General features: G+C 44.8%; 1 protein-coding gene across 1 annotated transcript in view; it reads right to left on the bottom strand.

The window, feature by feature from the left end:
• GKAP1 (G kinase anchoring protein 1) overlaps window positions 1–17,393 on the bottom strand; it is a 110,460-nt gene that overhangs the window by 21,670 nt on the left and 71,397 nt on the right. Inside the window, exons 7-9 of the mRNA XM_082243784.1 lie at window positions 10,442–10,594; window positions 6,618–6,719; window positions 6,451–6,514 (exon numbers count right to left, since the gene is read on the bottom strand). Coding sequence (XP_082099910.1) covers window positions 6,451–6,514; window positions 6,618–6,719; window positions 10,442–10,594 — 319 coding nt within the window. The remainder of the gene's footprint in view (window positions 1–6,450; window positions 6,515–6,617; window positions 6,720–10,441; window positions 10,595–17,393) is intronic.

Genomic DNA, 17,393 nt, shown 5'->3' with positions numbered 1-17,393 from the left:
GGCCTACGTTAGGGCGGGACCACTGCCTGTAAAACCTTTCTGCCAAAAGGCAAGGTCTTGTTGCGACAGTACTTCCACACAATAGTGTTTTAGGAATGTATCTTGGCTGGACCAGATGGGTACATGGCGGACTGCTCCCAGGATGTTCCGGCTTTTTCGGCCCAGGAAGTTGCCATGCCCTTTGTGGAATGTGCCTTTAGCTTTGCTGGTGTGGGTTTACCTGACACCTTATATGACATGCTAATGGCTTGCTTAATCCACCTCGAGATCGAGGGTTTTGATGCTTGCAATCCCTTTCTTGGTCCAGAATGTAGAACCAACAGGTGGCTAGACCTTCTAAACCCCTTGGTTCTTTCCAGATCTTGTGAGAAGACACTTCTTACATCCAGACAATGGAATTTCCGTTCTTTTGCACAGCTAGGTTTTTCACACAAAAAGGTGACAAGACCATCTCTTGATTTCTGTGAACAGAAGAAACTACCTTGGGTAGGTACAGTGGGTCTGGTCTAAGAATCACTTTGTCTTAGAGAATTAGCATAAAGGGTTCCTTTATGGACGATTTTTTCTAAGAACCCAGAAGTGCCGTTACCTGTACTCTAAGGGTGTTAACTGGCACCCCCTTATCTACCCCATCCTGTAAAATTTCCAGGATAACGGGGATTGAGGCAGAGGAATTTTTTCTTCTGACTCTGCCAAGTACAGAATGTTTTCCAGATTTTGGAATTAATTTTCCTAGATACTGGCTTTCTACTTGGAAGGAGGGTATCAATGACTCTGAACAACCTTTTCCCTTCAGGATTTGGCGCTCACTACCCAGGCTGTTAACTGAAAAACCTGTGGCCTGGGGTGAAATAAGAGGCCTTTGTATTAACACATCTGGCACCTCTGTTAGTTTCCAGGGAGCTGTCACTGATGGGGATATCAGTCGCGAACCACGTTCTCTTTGGCCCCCAAGGGGCAATCACTATGAGACGCAGTTGCAGCCATCCACTGAATCTCTGTATGATTCTTGGAATCAGATTTTGAGGAGGAAAGGCATATGCTCGCCTAGCGTGCCATGGCTGTGCTAGCGTATCCAAGCCTACCATATCGTTTTGTTATGTCCAGGAGAGGACCTGGTTTACTTTTTTGCTCTGTCAAGTGGCAAACATATCCACTTCCTGTGACCAAACATTTGGACTAGAAGTTGATATATTCTGGGATTCAGTTCCCATTCTGTCCGTTTGATGGAATGACAACTGAGGAACTCCTCTTCCCAGTTGTCCTTCCCTTTTATAAAGTGACTTGTCACAAGGTGCCAATGTGAAGTTTAAACATCACATTTTCAGGAAGTCTCCCATGGCTTCACTGGCCTTCAGAGTACTTAACCTGCGAGTTGTGGTACCTTCACGGGTAAGAGCCGACACAGGGATACGAACCTATGCCTTTCAGGAAGTCTCCCATGGCTGTCAGAGTACTTAACCTGCAAGCTATGGCTGCCTAACACCCATAGAGAAATTATTCTCTTTTCTGCGCACCTCAGTGTCTCCTGAGCTAATTTTTAATAGGGTCCTTGAGCTGGCACCCACTGATGATTCAGGTAAGCTACTGTTGTAGCATTGTTTGAATAGATTTGGACTTTTTTTTTCCCAAAATGTCCTTTCCGAAAGCTTTTATGGCCTTTTCCACCACTTTTAGCGCTCTGTAGTTGGGTGAGGCCTGATATCCCAGGTACTCTGGGTATGGGCCTTATTGAGACCAGTACTCAAAGATCTCAATTCCTAAATACTTCGTATGTGGGAAGTTGTTTAGGGGAGATCTTCCACTTTAGGTGGGGATGGTTAACTTGCAGCTACAGCTGATCAAGATAATGAATCAGAGGACCTGTGCAAGATATGACCACACCCCAGTCGATCTAACCTCCAGGTCAGCTCCCCCCTTTCTTTTTCTGCTTTGAAAGGGTCAACTTATAGCCCAAATAAGGGACCAATATTAGGCCCTGCAGATGACGCTGTTCTATTTGCAGTCTCCACTGCGAATCTTAGGAATGCTTAGAGTTCCAGATGAATTGGAACCTGCATGTAAGCGTCTCTTCAATCCAGAGTAGTCATACAAAACCATCTCTTACCCGATTTTTATGACTACCTGAATATTCTCCATTGAGAATCTTTTGTATCCCTCTGCTCCATCCACTCTTGAATCCCCTTTAACAGGGTTTTTCTTTGAGGGATATGATACAGTTATCTCTGCCACTGGCTGAGAAGAAAAAACTTCAGTCTGTATCCTCTCTGAATGATCTGGAGGATATAAGGGCTGGTTGAGATGTTTTTCCATTGCAGGAAAAAAATTGGGATAACCTGTTCCCTGAGGATCTAGATAAACATCCTTCAGGCCTTGATCACACAAAAAGGATCCTTTGCCAGGCCAGGCACAAAGTCTTAATTTGGACGAGACATCTCCTTCATAAGCTTTGCACACACTGCTCTCCTAGCAGTATTCATGAGAGTCGCTGTTCTTGCAGAGGCTATAACTGCTGAACAGCTGAGTCTTGTTAAGTACGACATCATACCCCCCAACTATGGACAGGGAACTTTAAGATGTCTTGTGAGCTTTTAATTACTGAGATAAATTTAGTAAGCTCCTGAATTCCAAAATCTTTTTGGCCAGATAGTAAGCAGGTGTCTGCTATAGCTGTAACCACATTATAAGAATTTAGCAATTCATGCCTCCTTTTAACAAGGGCCACTTTAGGTGGGGATGGTTAACTTGCAGCTACAGCTGATCAAGATCATGAATCAGAGGACCTGTGCAAGATATCACCACACCCCAGTCAGTCTAAAGCTGAAAACACACCATCCAACTTTTGTTGGTAGATTTCCTTCAGATTTACCCTTTTCAATGTAGTGCAAGGGCCTGCCATTGCATACAAATTGAAAGTGTTTTAGATCTGCTCCCATATCATATGGTTTGGCGAGTCTAATGGAAAAAATCTTCAGAAAATCTTATAGTGTGTAGGCCAATTAATCGGTAGAGAATTTTACCAGCGAATCTATTCATGAAAAATGATATATTTCAGTGATTGTGAATAGAAATAACTCTGGACTGGGTGTCCCCAAGTCCTTGCACCTTCTAGGCTGGTGTAGGGATCCTTTGAGTGGTGTACACTGCTTTAAGGATCACACACCTACTGTGTTTAGCCTGATTGGGTCTTGGCTCATGATCCCGCAATCTTTATTTACGAGCATAGCCCACTACACCACAGTTTCCAGGAAAAAGATTTTTGTCCGTTTTTAGGAACTTTTTTCTCTTTAAATCTGTTACCGCCCGAGCCCTCCTTACTTAGTTAAGGACCTGGGCTGGCTAGTGTCTTTCCTTGGATCTCGTTCATTCCTGTTTGCAGAGGAAATGTCTTGAGATTCTGACCACACATGTATGGCTCAAAAGGGTTTGTGTTGCAAGGCTTAAACAGACTACTCCACAGTACCGCACTTCCAGCATGTTTGTGCTATTAAAGTAGAGGAGGGTCTGAGAGAGGCCTTCTGGGCCGAGGAACGATCTGCAACAATAAAAGAGAGAAACAAAGTGATTAACTCGCTCTCTTATTTAACATATGTGCTACTCCCAGACACAGATCGTTAACAGGGCTGTCAGTAAGGGAACAATTAAAGGCTTGCTGATCCTAGACCGTATGCAGCAGTAGGCCCCATTATCCGGTAAATTTCACTTACCCGGTCTCATGTCCCTGCAGCCACCTGAGTATCGACTTATACCCCTAAGGGATGCGTTGTGCTTTGGTCTCTTTTTGGGCAATTTACAGCCCCTTCGTAGCCGGAGATTCTGCCATGAACATCACATGGACCCGGCGTCTCCTCCATGCTGCGCTCTCTTCCGGGTATCGCTGTCCGGTCTTCACAGCGAGGCTTGTGGCGCGCTCCTTGGCGGGAAATTTTTCACTTACCCGGCGAAATCCTTACCGCTTTAGAGGAGCTAATGGAGGAGACTTTCCTGCAGAGACAACAGGACTTCAGGTATGAGGGACCTTCACTGTAAGGCAAACCGCCCTACCTGGTATGTTTGGCGACCTGAAAGCTCCCGTTTCCAGGACACAGCTAGGGAGGAACCTGCTATTAGGCCGACCGAAGCTGCCTTCCAGGGGTACCTCTCAGACAGTCATTTGCCTTAGGTTAGTAAAAAAAACAAACGTTCCGATGTGAGGTTGGAAACACAACTGAACTGAAGCTCAAGGATGGGTGGGACCTTTTTAACAGCTGCAAATTAGTTGTGTTTCCTGTGAGGCGGAGCCACAATCTCTCATATGTAGGCCGTCCTGGAAGGATGAAAGGAGAAAAAGCTATTCAGTCGCAAGGATTGCATGAGGACTTGAGGGATTAGAGGAGAAGCGTTTTAACCTCAGGCAATGTGGGGGGTTCTTTACTGTTAGGGCTACAAGATTGTGGAATTCTCTACCACAAGAAGTGGTATCTGCGGGAAGTATGGTGGCTTTCAAAAGACTCTTAGACATACATCTCAAGGATCAGAACATTCAGGGGTATGTGAGATGATTACGGCCACGCGCACTTACACAGGTTGAACTGGATGGACTATTGTCTTTATTCAACCTCACCTACTATGTAACTATGTAAATATGCAAGATATTGTGCCTCCACCCCCTCACTCTGCAGTGCTGTTAACAAAACAGCACAAAAATCATTACTGGCTTACATTCTAAAGCTGGCCATAGATGGATAGAAATTCTATCCATCTATTTCCCGTTTGAGAGGACTCAATCTATATATTATTAACTCTTTTTGAATAGGGCTGTTGGTATATTTTTGTTTGATCAGTGCATTCTGACAGCTGAGGAGCCCCACTGTCAGCATACAATAACAAAAGTGATAAGGATTACCCCCTCCACCTCAAATGCGTGCAAGGGTGAACCCGTTCAGTTTTTTTCAATCAGCCCCCTGGCTGATCGAAAAAACAAACAAACAACTGATTAATGTATGGCTAGCTTTAGAAGTGTAATGAAGCAACTAGTAAATAGATTGCACAGCTAATCAGGATCATGCACATCTAAAAAGGATGCCAGGGGTGCGTTCAATCATGTAATTCTCAGGAAAAGAAGTACAGCGACTTACACCAGCCCTAAAGATCACTCCCACACATGAGAGGGGGCAATAGTGAGTGATGGAAAAGCGAATAGCTGTGAGATGTAGGTTAATGACAGTATAGTTGAAACAAATAGTCCTAATATTAGGCCTATCTACAGCGCTCGCTAAAATATATAAAACATTAAAACAAAGTCTGTGCAATAATATATATAATATATATATGTGTATCTGTAAACCCACACATATAGGTGCAAATGTGCAAATAAATTGTGCAAATCAATGTTTCCAATATCTACAAGTCCATGCATAAATTAATAAAAAAATAAAAAGTTTTCCTTGTGTAACAAAATATATGAAAGTTTCAAAAAAATTTCAAAAAAAATTTCAAAAAATATTTTATGAGAAAAACATCCGCGCAAATTCCTATTTTCTTTAGTAAATGTGCAGGTGCTCTTATTTATAAAGTACAATATGGTGACTGATAAAGTGCAGGTGCTTGAAGCCTTCTTCCCGTGCAGTAATTTATACGATGGGTAACTTACCAGATGAAGTGGGTCTCGCATATCTTATAATATTGAGACCAATCACGCTTAATGGTAAGTTCCCTTTAAGATCCTCCTATGCCGTGGGCTCTCTCCTCAGCGTTTTCATAAGGCAGCTCAGGTAATAATAAATGGGAAGAAGAAAAACTCCAGATGGTGTAATATTGTCAAGGTTCAAGGTTTATTCCAAAGAATTCAAAAGGCTTAACAACGATTTTTCATCAGGTTCCGGCAAGGACCCAATGTGCTGGTGTCCGTGACATTCAATGCAACCATGCAGAGTGGCGAGCGGAGGTAAATCCGGCTTGCGTTCCAATGGTAGGTCACGTGACTTACGTTGTGCGGTCCACGTACTGACGCGTTTCGTCACATCCGGTGACGTTCTCAAAGGCTGTCAGACTTTGTTTTTATGTTTTATATATTTTAGCAAGCGCTGTAGATAGGCCTAATATTAGGACTACTTGTTTCTACTTTTCTACTTTTATACTACTGCTACTTTATAATTTTACACATATTTAAAAGGTAATTTATATTTAACAAACATCAACTCCTAGGCGCGGGGAGTATAACCTTTTTTTAGAAAAAGGATACTTGTTTTTATAATGACAGTATAGATCAGGAGAAAGGAGGGGACTGATGCCTAAAGTTGGTCGCACAGGAAGTGACAGTGGGCTCAATTAAGCTGCTGTAGCAAGAGTGGGTTGATATTGTAGAGATAGTAAGTTTAAAAGGTGTGTGGGAAAAAAGTTAAAAAACTTAAAAAAAAAAAAAATCAAAAAAAAAAAATCAAAACCATTTTCCTTCCAATATACACTTACTTTCCCCTTCTTGCAGCATTTTCAGAACTTGTGCATTCCTGGCTTTGACTTCTTTGTATTTCACCTTTTTAGGGTAGAAGCACATAAGAAACACTAAAAATGTATACTTTCCTTAACATTTTTCTTGTGCAATGAAAAAAAAAGAAAAAAAAAATACCAAATTTTACCTCCCATTGAGAAATAATGCTTTTTAGATGCTGTATCTCCGTGTCTTTCTTTTCTAGTTCCAACTTTAATAATTCTGTTTTTCCATCTTTCAGTACTCGTTCCTTTGTTATAAAAGCACAAGAAATAGTCATATATAACCTTTCCTAATTTAAATAAACATAGCTATAAATGAATAAAGGTGCAACGTCTGAAATCCAATTTTTCTATTTGATAACCTGTTCCTTTAATAATTTAAAAATAAAAAAATATTTATATTTCACATTTGTCGTCATGCCCCCACTTTAAATAAATTCCTGATCAGATGATCTGTTGCAATTCTACCCGAAATCAGGTAAAACAAGAGTGCAGTGATTTATTTGATTACTGTAAATAAAAAAAATAAAAAAAAACTGGATTTTTGACTTACCATAAAATCCATTTCTCTGAAGTTCATTGACAGAAGCAGCTCCATATCTTCTTGACCATTGGGTTATGCTGCCCCCTACAGGAGTAGGACACCAAGCAGGAAAAAGCTTTACCACGCTTTTGGGGCAATTTCTGCAGGCATACACCAAATCACTCCGCTATAGCCCTCAGTTTTGTTGCAAGCAGTGTTTAGAAGAAAAAAAAAAACATCCCACTCATAAATTAAATTAGAGGGGCGGGTGCTGCGTCTGTCAATGAACTGCAGAGAAAATTATTTTACAGCAAGTCAAAAATCCAGTTTTCGCTATCGTTCATTGACAGACACAGCTCCATATGTTCTTGACCATTGGGACATCCCAAAGCAGTATTTGCATGAGGGGTGGGAAAAACAATGCAAAAGAGAAAGTAATTCACCAATATGGAGCTCAACCAGGAACAACTGGAGCTCACCCAGAAAAAAACATACACCCTCAAAAGATAAAAAAATATTCTCTTTTAGACAGCAGCCTGCAAAACCTTGCGGCCAAAAGAGGCATCCGAAGATGCCAACACATCTACTTTGTAGAAATGTGTTTAAGTGTGCACTGACGACCAAATTGCCGCCATGCAAACTTGCAGCACTGAAGCCTGATGGTGAAAAGCCCAGGAAGCACTCAGCGCCCTAGTAGAATCCGCCTTCACAGGGAAAGGAGGAACATATGGGGGGAGGCCATATGGGGAACCCCCTGAATAAAAATGTGAATCAGGGCATGAGTAGCTAAAGGGCGTTGGAAAAACACAGCCAGAGCCGACACTTGGCCTTTGATAGTGCCCAAAGCCAACCACTGTTCAACACCTTTTTGAAGAAAAGTCAAAACCCTAGCCACCTAGAACAAGCAAGGGTGCACCTTCAATGAGTCACACCATGAAATGTACGATTTCCACGTACGATGATAGATCTTCCTGGAAGTAGACTTCCTGGCCTGCAGTAGTGTAGGAATCACTGAATCAGAAAGACCCCTATCCTTCAATACCTGGCTTTCAACAGCCACGCCGTTAAAGCCAGCGACTGTAAAGCAGGATGAAAGATCGGTCCTTGAGACAGCACATTTTCCCTGAGAGGAAGTCTCCAGGGAGCATCCGCGACCAACCTTATCAGGTCTGCGTACCAAGACCGGCGAGGCCAGTCTGGGGCCACCAGAATGACTGGAACCCCTTCCACCTCTATCCTGCGAAGAAGCCTCGGCAGAAGTTCTAGCGGAGGGAATGCATAAATCAGCTGATATGGACTCCAAAAAGCCACCAGTGCGTCTGTGGCGTCGGCCAGAGGATCCCGAAACCTGGCTACGAACCTCTGAACCTTCTTGTTGAGTCGAGAAGCGAACAGGTCGACGTCGGGTATACTCCTCCGGACACACAGGAGATGAAACACCGCTGGGTGTAGGAACCACTCCCTCCCTCCTGATCCAACACCTGACGACTCAGGTAATCCACCTGCCAGTTCTCCACACCTGGGATGTGCACAGCAGAGAGGGCTGGAGCCAACTTTTCCGCCCAATCCAGGATCTCAGCCACCTCCAGGGCCGCCAAGACACTCTTGGTGCCCCCTCGATTGATGTAAGCCCCGGCCGTGGCATTGTCCGATTAAATCCGGACCGGACAATCTTGCAGGCGATTTGCCCAGTGGCTCAGGCAAAGCTTTATCGTTCTGAGTTCCAATATATTTATCGGAAGTTTGGACTCTTCTACTCCAAAGTTAAGAGCGAAGTCCCAGCAGGGAACTAGGTCCTACTCCTGTATGCCTACAGGGATTGCCCCATAGGGGTGGTAAAGCTTTTTCCTGCCTAGTGTCCTACTCCTGTAGGGGGCAGCATAACCCCAATGGTCAAGAAGATATGGAGCTGCGTATGTCAATGAACGATAAGAGGGAAAAATTATATATATATCACCCTGCTAGGAAAAATAATTTATTTGGCCTTGTCTGCTTATCAGATGGGCCTTAATTGTTCAGCTAGGCTGTCATGTGTTCCCAGGTGTGCCTGTTGAGCCTGGGGAGTCTTTCATTGGATGGTGGAGGAAACCTGACCGATAGAAAACCAGGGCTTGTATCTATCCCAGAGGGCAGAATATGCCGCAATGCATCCTGGGATGGGATAGAAGTCTGAGGGGAGCACATGACAGAGCGTCTTTGGCGGGAAGCAGAGTCCCAGGAGGATGGTGACAGCTGTCTCGCCTCCTGTCAGCGTGAGGAAATGTGTCCTTGGCGGTCGGCCTAGAGGACAGAAGGTTGAGCTGAGCTGCAGAGAGGGATTCAGAGTGCTGAGGACCAAGTGGAGCTGCTGGCAGGAGTTTCCAGGAAAGCAGTGTCGCGAGTACTGTAAACTGTCCAGGGGCGTAGCTAGGATAGGTGACCACTCCGGAAGGGCAGAGAGATCCAGGAGCCAGTCAACCGGGAGAGAGGGCTTAGAGGAGGGGGTACGAGAGTCTAAGCCCTGAAGAGAAGTCTGTGAGAGAAAGTGCCAGTGTGGGCCCTGAAGTGTTAAGAGTCGCAGCAGTGTTTACAAGTAGCCGTCTCAGCCAGGAGGGCTAAAGGCAGCAGTACAAAGGACTTGGCGCCAATGGGGAGTGACAAAGTCAGTTCGGAGTGGACGGACAGCAAGTCAACGTTAACCAGCGCCAACCGGCGTTGACCGGCATTCAGCCAGCGTCAAGTCAGCGTCCATAGGCATTTTTCTCAGTTGTCCCATTATCTTGTGAATAGTTGAGCCAGAGGAGTATCCCACTCATTCCCTTCTCCCATCCAAGTTCCTGAATAAATACACAACCCAAAGATGCTGGACTGTTTCTTGTCTCCGTGCTCACACTTGGAGAACATGCTTAAATGTGCTGTTGTTGCTAGCCCCTGGCAGACCCACATCCAGCACAATGGCTGGGAATCCTGCTACATATACATATACATATATATATATATATATATATATATATATTAGTTGGGGCCATATATTGTTTAACATTTACATCATTTTCACTCTGTACACAACCACAATGGACTTGAAATTATCTAACTGAGATATGGTTGAAGTGTGGATTTTTAGCTAAAAGTTTTTAAAAAAATACAGCCATTAATAAAGATGTTTTTAATATTTTGATGAAAATTTGTAAAAGTCATCTATGCTGTTAGAGATTTCCACTCACTTCCTGTCAGGTGAAATCACTGCTACATATATCATACCAGTTTGGTAAAAGGGAATCTATAAAGTTACAAATAAATCCCAACAGGGGTTCTAATCCATCCGCATTCTATTGAAATCTACAAAAATATATTTTGGAAATAAAATTTATCGAATAATAAAATGCATAATAATGATAAAATTCATAATTGTGTACACTGCTCCACTGATATTCATCACTTGTTTAGAAGCAAATATGTTTTACATACCATACTGTATTCGGGGGAAGAGAAACTTTCTGTTACATCAGTAATTGTGTTTTGTTCTTTTCTCTTTTCTTTAAGTAGTATTTTGGTGACATCATCTTCCAATTTATTGAAAAAGCCATGATCATGTGGTAACATGGGAGGGGACTTTAATTCCTAGATTAAAAAAAAAAAAAATATATATATATATATATATATATATATATATATATATATATATATATATATATATATATATATATATATATATATATATTAAAAAAAAAAAAAAAAAAACAGAATATAAATCAGATTATGAAGTTTCACTACTAATCCCAATATAAATAAAATAAAAATACATAATAATGGATACCTTTTTTTGGATTCTTTCATGTCTCCCACTTGAAGTGTCTGACAGCTCATCCAGAAAAATACACAAAAGCAGACCCTATCTCCAGATCTGGCAGAGAGTCACTCCTACACACATACGTCCTAGCTCCCTTTACTTCTGTCATTTTTAAATGGCAAACTTAACTCCCAACTCCCTTGTACGCTCAGTCCAGTGCCACAGGTCCTAGGCTGTGGAGAGCCTGAAACCTGTGCAACAGGGAGCATTCCAGCTGTCACTCTGAAGCTTGTTTTACCACTTGTGTGTGCATGTAGGCAGTCACACCAGGCTGAGCATGCAAGGGTGCTGGGGTATCCTGAGCTCTTGCTCTCCTCTGATCGGTCCAGCTTCTGGGAGATCAGATTAGATCTGAAGATCCCACCTTCAGATCAGGTGAACCTTAGGTTGTGGGACACTGCAACCAAGGAACACAATAATTTAAAAATATAGGAGTTTGACTCACCCTTAAATTCCATATCTTGGAGTAAAGTACAAGACACGGGAACATTATTTTTAGACCATATATGCTGCTCTCATCAGGTTATTGAACGCTGGCAAAGCTTTGCAGGGAACGCCCCTTAGTGTATACATACAAACCCACTCACTCTGAAGCCCCAGATTAGTCAGCAAGCAATAAGGAGAAGACGACAGAAAGAAAAGGGGCGGAACCGGGGTCCTATACTGTAATACAAGAAATTTTATTTTAAAAGGTAGTCAAAGGGTATCTTCATATCCATCACAATAGGGTTATGCTGCCAGCTTCATGTGACTAGACACTGGCCAAAAAAAAAAAAGAAATTTCCCCTAGACATAACCCCACCAACCTATGCACAGCTTCTGTTTTGTGGCAGGCCACAGGTTTTCACCGATACACCAAAAATCCTCTTTTCTTTATTGTACAACCCAGAATTTAGGGCATCTTCATGTCTACAACAGTGATGTCCAAAAAAAATAAATAAATGAGGGGAGGGTAACAAGGTAACAAGCCAACAGGCTTGTAAACAACCAAATCAGAAGAGAGTTAGACCCTCCTGCACCGGCTTGCAAGACCAGCTGACCAAAGGTTTGGATCTGAAGAAGCCTAAGATGTCAAATTGGTAAAACTTTGTAAAAGATTGAACCAAAGATCAGGTACCAGCCTTACAAACTTAAACTACCGATGTCCGATGCTGAATACCCCAGGAAGCCCCAACATTTGCGGTAAAAAGAGACCTCACCAAAAATGGCTGAACTTTTTCTTTGAAATCATAAGCTTCAAAAATAAGTGGACGAATGATATTAGAGATGGAAAATTTGGAAGCTGCATGACCCTCCCAAGCACGATCATGAAAGCGGAGTTCCACCTAAAACCAAAATACATACATAAAAATACCCCCGGGACAGTCAGGGCTAGTGCATTCTACAATGGATAGCCTCTGAACTGTCCCGGGTTGCACTTACCTGCAAAGAGAAATACTTACCTTGAAAATGTCTTGAAGCCAGTGCGATCCTCTTCTGCGTCCTCTTCGGTCCCACGATGCACTGCGCCGGCCCCGCCGTCACTTCCGGGGCTGCAGCGTCATCCCTGCACAGCTTCTGGGCATGCCCAGAAGCTGTTTAGCAAGGTATGACGGCGCCTGCACCGGAACTGACGTCCGGGCCGGTGCAGGCGCATTGATTCCTGGGAGCGATGACGTTCGGCTCCCAGAAATCATTGCAAGCCAGGAAGTGACGACTCGTCGTGGCCGCCGAGGGGAGGAAGTAAGGCAAGTATATTATCTTCTAAACAAGGTAAGTAAAAAAAAAAAAATGCCATTATCCATTTGTTTTTCAGGTGACCCGGAGCAAGAAGATGGACGGAACTTTCATTTTAGGGTGGAACTCCGCTTGAAGCACAAAAAGGGAGTCAGACGGATGAATTGCAGTAGATGCCTTCAGGTAAACAGTCACTGCACGAACCGCATCCAAGGTTTGAAGAACCTTGTCCCCTGGCATCTGAGGCTTAGGACAGAAAGACCACACAATATGCTAGTTAAGATAGAAAAAAGAAACAAGATGACCTTGTCACAATGGATTACCAGGAACGGTAACTTACAGGCAAGAGCAACCAGTTCTGAAATGTTGAAAACCTGTAATGGCAACCAGAAAAATAACATTCAAACAACATTCTGTGTCGAAAGGACTAATGGAATATTCCGAATAGGTTCAAACTGAGATTTCTGTAATACAGAAAGTACAAACTTGAGGCCCATGGGGACAACAGAGTCCTGACCAATACACATGACCCCTTGTACAAAGCCATGCACAAGGAAATGCAAAGTTTTGGAACTCTGGAAGAGAACCGAAAATAAGAAAATTTGACCCTTGATTGTACTCCAGGACAGTCATTGTCCAACTCCAGATTGGAGACATGTCAGAATGCAGTTAATGGCATATGTATGTGGATGAAGTCCCTGAGCTTCACAGCAGGCAAAATTTTCCCACAAAGTCACCATCCTAGCCTACAGAGAATCAATAATCCAGGATTACCACCAGGCCACTCATTTCACACAGAAGGGGGCCCCCAGGGGGGTCCAAACTTCACCCATCTTAGTGGGCCAATTTCACAAAGGCTTTCAGGGACTCGACTCTTTAGCTGGGGATTACTGCCCTTGACCTGTATAGCACTCTGTCAGTTCATAAGGTAATATAGCACTGCATCGGCCACGGTTATGCAGAGTTCAGTGCCAAATGGCAACATTACAGTCCATCTCTGCGTGTCTAGTAGAGGACCTGGGCCACAAGCAACATATCCAGATAAGCCAGTCTCCTAGTCCCAGATAGAAATGAAAACGAGATAAAAATGAGCAAGTTGTGCAGAACCTGCACAGACATGACCATTGCCTGAAAGCTGAAGCTATGCTTAGCTGGAAGGGGCTATGCCTGGGTGTCTTTTTGCCAGTATCTTATCACCTGATGGTGGCAGCATAACCCCATCATAATAAATAAAAAGATAGCGTGTTCTTGGATGTTTGAAAGAAATTGCTATTCTCTTAATTGTACAGTAGAGGACACAAACATTCTTAGACCATGGGACAGGCCCAGGCATAAGATCAAGGGGTGGGCAACAAAAGACAAAATGGGCATAAGAGGCCCAAAGGAAACTAGAATGTTGAATGGAAGCAGACAGTTGATGTCAGAAAAGCATCCTGCCGCCAAAGCTTGCAAAATTAGAGGGCCCACCAGTCAAACAAAAACAACTATTTGAAAGTGTTAAACAGGATTCAGTGGTGGCTCCACAATCCATCAAAAAAAAAAAAAAAAAAAAAAAACTCCACAGGAGTTTGATTCTGAATAGACCCCAAAAGGGGCAAGGATTTCCGTGAGGATAGGCTTAAGTTGAGAAGGAAGAATTTGTTCCCAGAGGGTGGAAGCCCTAGGCAGACAAGGTATCCACCCAGCCGAGTGGAAGCAGAAGTCCTATAGAGGGACCACCCTGTGGGATAACTGAGAAGGATCCCTAGAGAAGACATAACAAACAGTCAAAAGACTATTAGGCTCGATTCACACCTATGCATGTTGCTTTTGAGAGTTTCTGCAGTGCTTTGTGTTTTTTTTTCCTGTTTCAAGTATTTTTATTGAAGAATGCAAATGAGTAACAACGTTTGACATACAGAATAATGAGATAAAGTGCAGTCAAAGATTGGTAACACAATATAATAAACAACTGTAACTACAGATAAATCTTGAGGGTTGGTAGACAAGGGGCGGTAAGATGGGTGTTCATGAGAGAGTGGTGACTGGGGCTGCCAACCCACAGGCACCCCGTAAAGGGAGCTTGCTGTGCCTAGGCAGGGAGGCACAACCAATCAACTGTTGTACTGGAAGGGAACAGTACCCAAGTTTACAGTACCGTGTGGGGAGGGGAAGGGGGGTGAGAGGAACCTCACGGGTATCCAACCAAACAGGAGAAAAAGTGCACTACATAGTTTCCTGCAGCTTCTCCATTGAAGTCTACTGAATCAAAAACAGCACCGTTTTGTGTTTAATAAAAGTCCCTTAAGGGGGTTATCCTGGACTGGCATAATGGAATTTTTGTAAAATCTTACCGTTAAATTCCTTTCTCTGAGTCCTCCTACAGTCGCCGCCCCTCATCAAGTCATCACTAATGGGTATTGACTTCCGCTCCGCAGGAGTAGCTAGGCATAAGACTTGTTAGATACAAAAAGCTTTTAGCATAGACCCACCCATGGGGGCTGTCCCACTGGTCAATACCCCCCTGCAGTAAGCCATCCCAACTCAGTTTGGTAGCATAGCAGTAAGTGTACAAGAACCCCAAAAGAGGGGCGGGGGCGGCGACTGTCGGAGGACTCAGAGAAAGGAATTTTACGGTAAGATTTTACAAAAATTCAGTTTTCTCTTACGTCCTCCGACAGTCGCCGCCCCTCATCAAGTCATCACTAATGGGATGTCCCAAAGCAGTGTAGACCAGAGGGGTGGGAGACGCAACCGTACAAAAGGCAACGCAGTACCCACATCAGAGAAAGGAACCTTACCCGCACAGTAAGAGAACCTTCTGGGCAACAGAAAAGGCTCAACAGGAGCAAAAACCCAGGGGATAAACAACCCCAACAGCCAGGGACCCACGAAAAAACAAGGGTCCCCTATGGCACTGCCGCACTGAGAACTTTGCAGCCAAAGGAGGCATCAGCTGATGCCAGAACATCCACCTTATAGAATTTGGAAAAAGTATGCACGGACGACCAAGTCGCGGCCTTGCACAACTGAGCCACCGAGGCCTGATGCCGGAAGGCCCAGGACGTACTCAATGATCTGGTAGAGTGCGCCTTAACAGGGAAGGGTGGAGCCCGACCCTTCAAAGCGTAGGCCTGGACAATCGTCTGTCTGATCCATTTGGCAATGGTCGCTGCAGACGCAGCTATGCCCTTCCGAGGTCCCTCGGGAAGGACAAAGAGGGAATCCGATTTCCGAAAAGATTCAGTGGACGACAGGTAAACCCTGATCGCCCTGACAACATCCAAGGAATGCAAAGCAACCTCCTTAGGATGCTTGGGCTTCGCACAGAGCGAAGGCAAAACTATGTCCTCATTAAGGTGAAACTCAGAGACCACCTTAGGAAGAAAAAAACGAATGAGTTCGCAAGACCACCTTATCCTTGTGAACCACCAGATAAGGAGAGCGGCAAGACAACGCCGCCAACTCTGACTGCCTGCGAGCCGAAGTGATCGGTACTAAAAAGGCAACCTTTTTAGACAGCAGAGGTAACGGTATCTCCCGGATGTTTTCAAAAGGAGAACGCTGTAACACGGACAGAACCAAGTTCAAGTCCCATGGAGGTAAAGGCTCCCTCCGAGGAGGAGCCAAATGTCGCACACCTCGAATGAAGGTGCGAATTAAGGAATGAGACGTCACAGGGCGTTGAAAAAGAACCGCCAGTGCAGAAACCTGGCCCTTTATCGTGGCCAGCACCAGGCACTGGTCCACACCAGTCTGAAGGAAAGCCAACACTCTTGTCACCGAGTACGAGCGAGGAGAAAACCCCCTGGACTCACACCAGGCAAAATAGGCTTTCCAGGTCCGGTAATAAATCTTACCAGACGAGGCTTTTCTAGCCTTAAGGTAGGAATGACCTCAGGGGATGGACCCCTGTCCCTCAGGACCTGGCTTTCAACAGCCAGGCCGTTAAAGCCAGCGACTGTAAAGCAGGATGGAAGATCGGTCCTTGAGACAGGAGATCTTCCCGCAGCGGCAGCCGCCAAGGAGGCTCGACAGCCAGGTGAACTATGTCTGCGTACCAGGACCGGCGTGGCCAGTCCGGCGTCACCAGAATCACCAGGTTCGGTTCCGAGGCTAGCCTGCGGAGGAACCTGGATAACAACTGAAGCGGAGGAAAGGCGTACATCAGACGATACTGATGCCAAGGGGCCACCAGCGCATCTGAGGCGTCCGCCCGAGGATCGCGCGTTCTTGCCACGAACCTTTCCACCTTGTTGTTTAGACAAGACCTGAACAGATCCACGTCTGGGGATCCCCACTTCGCACATAGCATGTGGAAGACCACCGGGTGTAGGGACCATTCCCCTTGGTCCAGGGTCTGGCGACTCAGATAGTCGGCCTGCCAATTCTCCACACCCGGAATGTGAACTGCCGATATTGCCGAGACATGAGTCTCGGCTCAAGACAGAATGTCGGCCACCTCCCGGGCACTCCTGGTGCCCCCTTGGTGGTTGATGTAAGCCACCGCGGTAGCATTGTCCGTCTGTACCCGAACGGGACGGCCCTGAAGTCGATCCGACCACTGGAAAAGACAGGGTTTGATCGCTCTGAACTCCAAAATGTTGATCGGAAGGGAGGATTCCTCCTCCGACCAAATGCCCTGGGCAGACAGGCTGCCCAGGACTCCACCCCAGCCCGACAGGCTGGCATCCGGGGTAACAACTGTCCACAGAAACGGACGGAATGATCTTCCTTCTGACACAGCCGGGGACTGAAGCTACCACAGAAGGTCCATTCTGGTCTGGCGACTCAACGAGACCCTCAGTTCCAAGGACTGAGGGAGTCTGTCCCACCTGGCCAGGATCTCCGCTTGGAGAGATCGCGTGTGAAACT

The sequence above is a fragment of the Pelophylax lessonae genome, assembly GCF_965119305.1.
Source record: "Pelophylax lessonae genome assembly, chromosome: 1".
Lineage (NCBI taxonomy): Eukaryota > Metazoa > Chordata > Amphibia > Anura > Ranidae > Pelophylax > Pelophylax lessonae.
Note: the sequence above shows the minus strand (reverse complement) of the source record. Positions and strands in the feature narration are given on the sequence as shown.